The sequence below is a fragment of the Sminthopsis crassicaudata genome, chromosome 5 (genome assembly GCF_048593235.1).
Source record: "Sminthopsis crassicaudata isolate SCR6 chromosome 5, ASM4859323v1, whole genome shotgun sequence".
In the NCBI taxonomy this organism is placed as follows: domain Eukaryota; kingdom Metazoa; phylum Chordata; class Mammalia; order Dasyuromorphia; family Dasyuridae; genus Sminthopsis; species Sminthopsis crassicaudata.
This window is the reverse complement of record NC_133621.1, coordinates 225,828,929-225,841,089: the sequence shown is the minus strand read 5'-3', so window position 1 is coordinate 225,841,089 and position 12,161 is coordinate 225,828,929. Positions and strand designations below refer to the sequence as shown.

Below are 12,161 nucleotides of genomic sequence, written 5' to 3'. Positions count from 1 at the left end.
ATTTCTTTTGTCTAGCTGCTCTAAAGATTAGCATGCTAATATCCAACATTCTCTTCACCAGAGCAAATAATCTCAATTCAAGTATTTATTAAGTGCCAACTTTCCTAAATCCTTAGAGAGATAAAAAAATGGACTTAATTTTTTTTTTTTTGCTATGCCAACTTTCCCACAATGTGGGACATGATAATCAGAAAACATTTAGAAACAAGGTGAAAGCAAACAAGTATCCCTCATACTTCTAACAAGATGTTAACTTGCAGAGTACTGAATCTTATAATTGGAGAGGCCAAGAGCCAGGAACAGGGCAAGAACTCTGTTCCCTTCTGCTTTTCTGGCCAGGGGAACTGAAAACCTGAAGAAACAAACCTCATCACAGCTCTTTCCCACCCTGTAGGAAGCAGGAATCTAGGGCTTGGAAGGTGTCAATTAGGAGAAAATTAGGAGAAAAGAGAGGAGGAGGATTTCAAACTTAATGCCTCTTGAGAGAAAAAGTGTGGTCTTCAGTGATGCTTTAGATTGGAGTGGGTTCTTGGCAAAACTTGGCATCAGAGATCTGCTTTTATTATCTTTTCCTCCCATATTTACCTTTCACCACATTCTTTTCTGGAACTCTATTCCTCTTTGAGAAAGGGCCCTAAAATTACCTTCTCACTGCCTATGAGAGGCCTTACAGGCCATTCATTTCCTTCCTAGGCATTGAATCCTAACTTGATGCTCCTATACGCTGTCTCCTGTTTTTACACCCACTCCTTTTAATTTTAAAGGATAGCTACTCTTTCATCATTATCCAATCATTGATTTCAGTATATTTGATAATTGGCTCTGCTAGTTAAACTATATAAAGGACATGGCATTCAGATATGTTTGCTTGTCATCAGATGTCCAATTTGTAAAACATGGGTGTTTCTCTATTGTCTGTTATACCAAGTTAATATTGTGACACTTGAGTCCATTTCTTGCCCATCAAAACTTTACACCTTGTTCCATCCTTTCAATCCTTCTCTATGTCATCTGACAAGTAGATCTGATTAATCTATTAAAATCTATTAAAACTTTTGTCAGGGAAGATAGTGGATACTTTTGGAGGTATAAGAAAATTACTACAAAGGTATAATATTTGGATAGATATTTAATGTGACTTATGCAGAGCTGAGATCTTATATGGGTTCCTCCCTTTGATATTTCTGGTATGAGAAGTATTAACTCAACAGCATATCCAAGTAGGTTTTAGGAAGCTCCCTCAGTGATCAAACAAATTACTTGTAACCTTGATCCAAAAAGGAATGCCCAATATCATGAGGGTATCATGTTAGGTTTAAAATTCTTCATGAGCCAGATGTGACCAGCTCAAGAGGGCCATGGATAAAGGTTATCCTTCAGGTGATCTTTAATAAAATGCATGCTTTTGCCAAAAGATCAAGCACATCACAGCATGGAAATATGCAAACCATTTATATATAAAAGAAACAAAGGATTTAACTGTGTTCTATTCATCATGGGATTCCATGACTCAAGATAGAAAATGACTTTTAATACTCAATCTTATTCCTTTTCCCCTCTTGAACTTTCCTAAAATAAAAGGAAATAAGCATTTATTATAATATAATATATTTTATTAATTAACATATTTATTAAATATTGATGTAGAGGATAGAAAGACCTGGAATTTTATGGTTTCATGGGGTCCATGAAGAGTCAGACACGAGTGAACAACTAAATAACAACAATAAATACATTTATTAGGCACCTACTATGTGCCAGGCACTGTGCTAAGTGCTTTGCAAATATTACCTCATTTGCTTCTCAAAACAATCCTGTGAGGCAGGGTTTATTAATATTTCCATTTAATAGATACAGAATGTGAAGCCAACAGCAGTTAAGTGACTTACCCAGGTCATACACCTAGTAAATGTTTAAGGCCAAATTTGAACTTCCTGACTTTAGGGCAGGGGTTCTATTCACTGTTCTACCTAGTTTTTTTCTGCCTTATTCTACAATATTATCCAGGATCGAGTTATTCAAAATAACTCCTACCATTACCCACATTTTTTGCTAAGTCAGTTAACAAGCATTAATTAAGCATTTACTATATCTTAGGAAGGCATCTAGGTGGCAAAGTGGACAGAATCACAGGCTTGTAATCATGAAAACCCATCTTTCTGAATTCAAATCTGACCTCAGATACTTATCAGCTGCATCACTTTCATTCACCTCATTTTCCTCATCTATAAAATGACCTGGAGAAGATGGCAAATTGAGTCAGTATCTTTGTCAAGAAACCCCCAAAGGGGGTTCATGAAGAATTGGACAAAAATAAATGAACAACAAATATCTTAGGGACCTGTGCTAAACTTTGGAAAAACAAAGAAAGGCAAAAACATGGTTCCTGCCCTTAAGAAGCTCACACATTAATGGGGGAAACAACATGCAAACAGGTATGTACATGCAAATTGTGTATATGTACAGAGTAGATGGAAAGTAATCTCAGAGGGAAGGCACTGGGGGTGGGTGGGTAGGCTAAAAAGGACTCCCAAAGAAGGCTGGATTTGAGATGAATATTGAAGAAACTAGAAGCTACAAGGGAAATGTGAGAGAACATTTAATGGGACCTTTTCATAAGGGGAAAAAAGCTCTTTTCTATCCATTTAATCAACTTGGAGAGGGGGCCTGCCAGTCAATGGACACAAAAGCCACAGGCTTCATTGAGTTAAGTCAATATATATTTATTAAGGACCTACTATGTGCTAGGCTTTGTATAAAACACTGGAGATAGTTTCTGTTCTCAAGGAACTCTCAGTCTAATGGGGGAAGAAAACATATATATGAAGTTAGGTACAAACAAGCTATAGGACAGGATAAATGGGAGAGAATCTGCAATAGGGGGGACCAGGAAGGCCTTTTTTCAGGGGACATAATTTCTGTGGCTTTCTTCCTTCAAGGCTCTACCTGGGTACCATCTCTGCTGTAAAACCTCCCTTACCTTTCAGTTATTGTTATTTTCTTCTCCATCAAATTACTTTGTATTTACTGTATGCATATAAGTGATTTGTCTCTTCTAGAATAGTAGTTTTTTCACATGCAGAATTATTTATTTATTTTTTTTATCTCAGGCTCCAAACTCAGATAAAAGTTTGCTGACTTGAATTGAATTCTCCTCCACTTTCAACATCTCCCTTTCTTGACATGTAGCTCTTCCAAGCTTTTAACTAGTGTGAGGGCAACAACCCTTTCCCCACAGGGAACTTACTTGTGAGAGAGTGATCTTTGTCCTCTCTTTGGTGACACATGATTCACCTGCCCACGTTTAATTATCTCTAGTATGATTTTTGTGGCCCCTCTTCCATGGGGGTCTACCTACCTTCCCCAAATTCCCACAGAGTCAAGAACCAGCTACTCTATAGGACCACTTGTCTAAAGCTTTCTGGCAACTACACCAGGACCAGACTGTTCTCTGTGGTTGTGCCTTCCCCCATCAAGTGAATTTCTCCTAGATAAAAATCCCAGAACCCTCCCCTAGATAAGGCACTGAAGTCAGAGCTGGGGCAACTCTAAATCCAGGCGAAGAATTATCTTCAGTTTGGGCTTAACGAAGTTCCTCTGAAATGCCCTTGTGATGAGCCACAGCTCCACTGTGACTACCAGACAGAAGATAATAGGAACTCCATCTCATTAGACCACATTAAGGGACATTTTGTCTGCAGGGCTGGAATGACCTTAAGAAGGCTATGCACCAACCCACTTCCTCTCCCTCTCCCATCTACCACCACCTGGGGACGCTGATTCTGTGATGAGCCAACAATCTCCCTCACCCTCTCCAGGACCCACTTAGCACTGGATGGTATTTTGAGCCTGCCTTTGTGACGGCAGCTGCTTCCTACAGGGAGCAACCCCTTTTCCATTGACATCCAAGTCTGCTGTGGTAGGGCTGTCCATGCCTGCTTCCTGATTCAGTGACTGCCTCCGTTCATTCATTCATATTGCAGCTCATTCACTCCTCCCAGGCTCTGGCACGGGCTGTCTCCTCCGTCACTCTCGCCCTGTGCGGCAATTTATTTCTGGCTCTGTGTGCGTGCATGTGTGTATGTGTCTGTGTATGTGTGTGAGAGAGATACACAGATACACTCTCATTTTGGAGATTCTTTTCAATCTCAGCCAGGATTGTTCCCACTCCTACTTCCAAATAGTGTCCAATGCCTCCTCTTTTCTGAAGGTGTTTTTTTCTGCTTTCTTTTTCTCTCCATCTCTCTCACACACACAAAGGGAGAGGGGAACCTGTGGCTATCTTGCTGCCATCATTCCATAGACCCAGAGCTCTTCACTCCTACTCACCACCCCTAGTCTCATTCTTTATGGGTAAGCCAATGTTTACCTGGGTCTTGGGTAGGGAGAAGGAAAGCACATCGAGTGTGTGAAGACAGACAATAAGGGAACATAGTGAATTATTGCTTTCCACCTTTAAATAGATTTGTGGAATAAGATAAGATGGGCACATGCTGTACAAATCAGAGTTATTTTTATATGTGAAATCCCATGCACCTCTTCCCTTTACCCCTATTCCTATCCCAAAAGGAAGAGTAGTCCTCTTCCCTTTCAGGACAGAAAATGTAACTTATTTAATAATAATATGGGATATAAGAAAGAACTTACTAATATCAAAGTCTATTAGACACTGCATGATATGTGGGGCTCTCTCTCTCTATATATATATGTATGTATGTGTGTATATGTATGTATGTATATATGTGTGTGTATATACATATATGTATGTATATCTATGTCTATATATCTATATATCTAAAATGATCTAGTACTTTGAAGTTTGCAAAATGTTTTATCTACAGTTAATTCATTTAATCCTCACAAGAACTCCATGGGCTGGGTGCTATTATTATCTCTACTTTTCAGCTAGGAAAACTGAAGTTCAGAAAAGTTAGGTAATTTGTTCAGGGTTATACAGTAAATATTTGAAGTGAGATTTATCCCATGAATTTCATTTCTAAGCCCTTGGCTATATTCATGGTACCAATAAAAACTATGCAGTGACAGGATAGGTACTCAGGGCTCTAAGTGGGTAACATAGTCCCTCAAATGTAACAGAGCTAAAAGACTTGACTTCTAATCTAAAATATCCACACAGAAGCTTATTTTCAAGAATATATCAATCTGGCAAATATTTACCCACTGCCCACTAATATTAGGTGAGGGGCATGTGGTATAGTGGATAGACACAGGGTTCAGAGTCAGGAAAACCAGAGTTCAAGGTGAATCTTTGACATACAAATTTTGATTGTATTATTGAATCTCTTAGCATAACAGGCACATTTATAAGATTCAAAGTTACAGAGTATGTTTCTTGAGCCCCCCTTGAGCCTCAGTTTTCTCATCTGCAAAATGGACAGATGATCTCTAAGGTCCTTTTCAACTCTGAGTCTGTGATTCTTATGTAATGACTAACATTGATAGGTAAAGTTTCTTCACTAGGAATCCCCCACACTGAAAAAAATCAGTGAGAAACAGCTAGATGCTAGGGATTCAAAGCGGAAAAATGTTAGTTTCTGCCTTTAAGAAGTTTGTGATCTAGTTGGAGGGGTATAATAAGATATGTACATAAATAGCTTTAAGACAGAATATGATAGGATAAATCAGAAGGAGGAATGGTGACTACAGCAAAATTTAGGGAGAGCTTCAATGAAGCGGAAGCGTCATTATAGAGAGTTGAAGGAAGGGAGAGATTTCAAGAGATAAAAATGAGGGTAGAATAAAGAGAGTTTCCTTTCCAGGTATGGAAGATAATCAGAGTAAATCAGCCAGAACAAAAAGGCAAAGAGACAGAGAGATGAGGGAAGGCAGACAGGATAAGAAAAATCTTGTATTTTCTTACTTATAACCCCCTCCCAGTCCCCTTCTTTCTCTTCCCCCCTTCCTTCTTTTCCTCCCTCTTCTTTCTCTCTGTCTCTATATTTGTCTTTCTCCCTCTCCTTTCTGTCTCTCTGTCTCTGTCTCTCTCTCTCCCCACCCATATACATATACACATCCATGCTCACATGAATACCCATGTAATTGTTGTAAACTCTTCCAAAATTCCTTGGTGGAATGTTTCCCTCCATCTCTTGCCCTTAACTTTTTATGGAATGTCAACTTAACTCACATTGAGATATGCAATCTGTCAAGATATTAGGAGACACCCTCTTTTCCAAGGTCCAGCAAGCAAGCTGTGCCCTGAGCTTAGCATAACAACAATGCTTTGCACTCACCCTCCTGATGATCTCACCCACTGGCAAAATCATATAATTACGGCATTACTTGAACAGCACCAGGTGTTCTCTGAGCTCAGATAAGCATGGGACAAGCTCAAACATGTTTGGGTCATGAAGCCCTGTTATTAATCATATTTATCTGTTACCCTTCATGGTCAGGGCTACAGCTCACTACATAACCATAAGGGTTGAGACCTCCCCACTTTGAGTCCCCCAAATTAGGAGTGTGACCCCAGCACATGTGTCTAGATCCCCTCCTTGCTTGTGAGTAGTTTCCCTCACTCTGAAATTAAACTTCTGTGTGATTCCTGACTCTAGTCTCCTCTGTTCTGCTCTATCCACCCACAGGTTAGAGGCTGGTTCAGTCCAGTTAACATATCCAGCTGACCCAAGAAAAGTTGTACCCCCATTCTCACCATTATAACTGTCACATGTCCACTAAGCAAAAACAGTCACAAATCTTGGATGTCTGTCATTCAGTCATTTTTCAGTCATGTCCAACTCTCTGTGCCATCATTTGGGGTTTTCTTGGCAAAGATACTGGAGAGCTTTGCCATTTCCTTCTACAGCTCAGGGCAAATAGGATGTCATGACTTATCCAGAGTCATACAGCCAGTAAGTGTCTGAGGCCAGATTTGAACTCAGGAAGATGAGTCACTCATCTTCCACTTTCCCCTCTAGATAATCTTTGGGTATCTACAGTATAATTATACCAAGTTTATGATTCTGCAGAATCAGAGTTGAGTTCTCTTGTTCACTCTCCTATATTTTCCTTGGATTCAGCCCCAGGCTCCCCTTTGCACCTCAATATCAGTCTTCAGTTTTTCCTCCCCCCAATATGCCTTTTCCCCTCAAAACCCTACATATGCTTAAAAAATCTCCACAGCTTTAAATATTTGGTATTAAACTTTCTTTTTTTAAAGCTCATTTTAGAACTGGGAAGGATCCCTCAGGTATTTCTTTTGGATTTACTGAGCCGAGTCAAGAGGAACAATAGCTCTGTCTCAGCGGTTTCTGACCTTGAACTAGCCCCATCCATGCTGAGGATGCTACCTGCTTGACTTGCATGGCCTTTAACTGGTGATCTGCCTGTCTGGCCCCAGAGCAAAGGAGCTGGTTGGACTGGGTCTCAGCTGGGCTGGCCCTGAGTTGCAACCAAGCTGCTGGCTGTGGGTCATGCTGACAGCCTTCTGGTGATACTGCAGGGTTAATGCTTGTGCGTCAAAGTTACGTGAGAGAAAGGGGGTAAGGGATGTGAATGGGGCGGGAATGAGTTCTAGACGCCCCCCTTCCTAGCCCCCATCACATTTTAATGTTTCAGCTTTAGAATTAATGAGGAAGTTTTAAAAAGAGAGAAAGAGCTTGGGCGATGGAGGAAATCAAGGAGCAGTCTTGTGACTGGCAGCATCACAGTGGTAATTTTCGCATCCTTTAGAGTCCAGAGATGAAAGAGCTCAGAACAGATCTTTGGCCCTAGTCCTACCCCAAAGCTCCTCCTTTGCATTTAATACGTGCTCAAAACAGTTTTTGAATGAATGGATTCAGCATTCGGCCAGAATACAATAAAAACAACCCCTTAGATTTGTTCTATAGAGCTTCATTTATAAAGCGTTCTCTCATATGTAGCTTACCCAGATATCCCCGACACTCTTGCAAGATAGGGAAGTGCAGCAATCACCCCCTCCCCCATTTTACAGAGGAAGAAACTGAGCTCATAAAGGTGAGCTGAGGAGGAGGACACAAGCGTGTGCATCCACGCAAGATGGTCAGGAAACCTGGGGTCCGACAGACCCGGAGGTCCGATGTGCTTTTGGAGATCTCCCGGTCACCAATCTCTAAGAAGGAGGGGCGGGGTCTCTTCTAGGACTCAGGACACTTTTTGCATCTTCCCTTCCCCAGAAAAAGTACGAAAGGCTACGAGCTTGTCCCAGCCCTGGGGAAAATGGCCAGCCACCCCCGGGGGGAGTCTTACCCCGACCTCGGGTCCCAAGCCACTTTCCAAAGCAGCACCAACTTACCCAGAATAGGGAGCGAGTCAATGACATGCTGGAGCCGCCCAAGCCCCGCACCGGCCAGTGTCTCCCCTGCCTGCCCCGCAATAGCCACGGGAGCCCCAGCCCCTCCGCCCAGCTCCGGCTGCATGCTCTCCGCGAGGCGTGGGGAGCACAGTGTGGCCACGAAAGAAGCCGCTTCAGCTTACCCAGAGACTGGCCAAGAATTGTTCCTCTGCGCTCCAGCTTGGGCTCCTACAGGTCTGCGAGGATTAGCCAGCTGCCTCGCCACTCTAACAATAAACTGGAATTAAAGGGAAGGAATGCAGGGGTTTTCTTTCCCAGGACGGTAACCAGGCAGTCCTTAAAGGGGAGGAAAAGAGGCTAGGGGAGATTGCATCTCTCCTTCTAGCTTTGCATTCCCTCGGTCTGGGCAGTCTCTTATGTTGTTCAAGAAAGGCATTTGTGAAGGGGCCCTCCCGATTCAGACTGTAGGGGGGCGGGGCGGGGCGGGGCCGGGAGTGGAATAATGAATTTATTTACATAAGCCTGAATGGAGTAAAGACATAGATTAGAAAACCCTCTTCTACTGCTTGCCTCAGTTTCTCTTTCAAACAGTCTAAATCACAGACTCTCAGTATTGAAAGGAGCCTTAGTTTATTTAGTGCAATCCTCACCTCATTCGGAATCGCCCACTGTAACATCTCCCAACAGGTGGGGCTTACTTACTTTTTATTACCTTTAGCTATGAGGGACTCACTTTCTCCTAAAAACTCTTCCTTATATTGAGCCGAACCCACCTCTGCACTTTCCACTCGTTTTTTGAGTTTTGTCCCCTGGGGTCCATCGCTTCTTTTATGTGACGTTCAGCAGCCCCTCAAACCTGCTGCTTTTGCTTGTATTTTCCTACCTGGGTTTTCATGTTATTCTTTCTTGGTTGCTCCCATACTTGTCCCACTGATCATTCTTAGTCTGCCTTGCTGAGTGGGCATCCATGATCTACCTCCTTGGGTTGGGTACACCGCTCCCCCTCCCCCAATTTTCTTCCCTTCATACTTTTCCATAGTGATTTCACCAGCTCCTATGAAAAAAACATGTATCTTTATTATAAATAGTTAGCACTATGTGATTGTTGTCCTTCGTTCTTGAAAAGGACCAAAATGACATCACTATCTTGGACTCAAAGTACAGTGTGTCCAACTGTGACCGATCAGAACAATACAAATCAGAAAGCTCTACTGCAGGTCCCACAGAAATAGTATGTGTATAGGGCTATAACATTTGCAAAACCCTTTACAAAGATTATCTCATTTGATCCTTACAACTCTGGTAGGTAGGTGTTGTCAGCATTCCCGTTTACAGATTTGGAAACTGAGGTAGCTAAATAGCATTCCTATAACTTTTTTTTAAATTATAGCTTTTTATTTACAAGTTATATGCATGAGTAATTTTACAGCATTGACAATTGCCAAACCTTTTGTTCCAATTTTTCCCCTCCTTCTCCTCACCCCCTCCCCCAGATGGCAGGTCAACCAATACATGTTAAATATGTTAAAGTATAAATGAAATACAATATATGTATACATGTCCAAACAGTTATTTTGCTGTTCAAAAAGAATCGGACTTTGAAATAGTGAACAATTAGCCTGTGAAGGAAATCCAAAATGCAGGTGGACAAAGGTAGAGATTCCTATAACTTCTACTGTGTACCAGGTACTGTGCTAAGTGCTTTTTTTTTTTTTTTTTTTTTTTTTACCTCCTTCAACAGCTCTGGTAAATAGATGCAATTAGTCTGCTCATTTTTTAGTTGAGGGAATTGAGGCAATGACAAGTTAGAGGCAATGAGATGTTGGTTATAGTCAACAACTAAATTCAGGGCTTCCTCACTCCTGGACCAGACCTCTAACCACTACACCATCAAGTGCCCCAGTCCCCTTCCAGATACCTCTTTTATCTCTGCTGCTAATGGCTCTTAGAACCAGCACCCCTCCTGAGGTTGATGAGGTGTCTAGCACTGTGGCTGGCACATGGTAGGTACTTAATAAATACTTATTGAACTGAATTGACATCATTTGCCAGAAATCACTCATGACAAGACTCATTGAGCAATTTATCTTTTCCTGGGATATGGGTGAGAGCTTTATGGATCTTCATGGAGAGTCCCAAATAAGAAGGAATCTATACTGTGGAGTCCCACAGTAATTTCAATATGTAAGTGGCCACATCCTGCCCGTGTTCTATCTGCATTGGTCATGTTCTATCAAAGATTCCTAATACATTAGTCCTGTTCCCTCTTCCAATACTTTCAAAAGATGGTTACATCTTGAACTCTCATGGAATGTGCTCTGCATCTCACTTAGACATTTTCAAACTTAACTTCAATTAGTTATTTGTGTCCATCTCTTTTCTCTCCCAGACAATCATAAGCTCCACAAGGACAGGAATCATTACTTACCTTTGTGACCTTTTTATTGACAATACAGCGCTTTACCTAGAGTAGCTCCCAGTGTATTTGGGTATACAAGAGTGATGCACAGAAAACAAATAGAGAACAGTATAAATACTATCCAAGTTCACAAAGTGATGAAAGAGAAACTTTTATGGAAGAGACTTGGGTCTGGGGGAATGGTAAAGATTTAGATAAGTAGAAGGAAGAACAATAGAGGAAATAGTCCAAGTTGAATATTTGAAACAAAGCAATTTTGTTTATTTAGATTGGAGGTAGTTTCACTAAACAGGAAAAAGGAGACTCGTGTATTCCTAGGAGTAATGAGGAAAATCTTGGGGTATTTAGTTGTCAAGAGAAAGGTAGGTCATTCAGTAAAGGTCAGCAGAAAAAGACACAAGTAGTGGTGATTGGTTTATCTTCCCTTTACTTTCTTGATCTTGTATGTATTCTCTATTAGAATGTAAGCTTCTTGAGGGCAGGGATCGATTTTTCTTTTTCTTTTTGTTCCCCTGTGTTTAGCATAGTGCCCCCTGCACAGAAAGCTCTCAATAAATGCTTGTTCATTGATTTTCTGCTGAAGGGTATCAAAGTGCGTTCTTTTCAATCTAATGTGAATGAGAGTGGTCTTCTTGGCATCAAAATGGCATAGTGGAAAGAGTAATGGATTTGGAGTCAAAGAATCCAGATTTAGACCACACCTTGTTCCTTGTATCACATCAGGTAAATTACTTAATCTCACCAGTCTCTCCTACTCCATCAAAGGAGGAGATTAGACTAGGGCCTATATAGTTTCTGCTAGCTGCAGAATCACCATCTGCTTGTGTTATAGACTTTATATAGTTATATGAAGTCACAGGACGGAGTTCAAATCACAGACCAGCCATTTACTATCTGTTTGAATTTGGGCAAGTCACTTAACATCTTTGCATTTCAGTTTCTTCATCTGTAAAATGAGGGTAATTGCATTAAATGACTTCTAAGTTTTCTTCTAGTTCTAAATCTATAAAGACATTCAAGGAGATCTCTCAAGAAAGTCTATTTCATTTCTAGAAAACTAAATATTAGGAAGCTGTCTCTGACCAAGTTTAATTTTCTTTTTTGAAGTTATTGCTCCTGATTCTGTCTTGTAGGATCATACAGAAAAAAAAAATTAATCTCTCTCCCACATTACAGCTTTCAAATACATACAGTCATTGTGTTCCCTTCTCCCTCTGCTTAGTCTTCTCTTCTCCAGGCTGACCCACTGTCTTTAACTACTTCTCACATGACATGTATTAAAGGCCCTCACCATTCTAGTTCCTATCCTCTAGATCTTAACATTTTTGTGATTCTTTTGGAAGTCTATGAACTCCTTTTCAGAATAATGTTTTTAAACTGATAAAATATAAGGATTACAAAGGAGATAAATTCTTTTGAAATAGTTATAATTAAAAAAAAAAGTTCATGGACTATAGGTTAAGAACT

At 40.7% G+C, this 12,161-nt stretch overlaps 1 protein-coding gene across 2 annotated transcripts in view; it reads right to left on the bottom strand.

Moving 5' to 3' along the window:
* CAMK1G (calcium/calmodulin dependent protein kinase IG) overlaps positions 1 to 8,709 on the bottom strand; it is a 51,150-nt gene extending 42,441 nt beyond the window's left edge. The window contains exon 1 of one of the 2 annotated variants that reach the window (XM_074270163.1): positions 8,458 to 8,709. Coding sequence is in view for 1 of the 2 variants with exons in the window: in XM_074270162.1 (XP_074126263.1) it covers positions 8,276 to 8,399 (124 nt within the window). In the remaining variant the exon portion in view is untranslated. Of the gene's footprint in view, positions 1 to 8,275 lie in introns of both variants that reach the window. The other variant, XM_074270162.1, reaches the window with a different exon arrangement.
* Between the last annotated feature and the right edge of the window lie 3,452 nt (positions 8,710 to 12,161).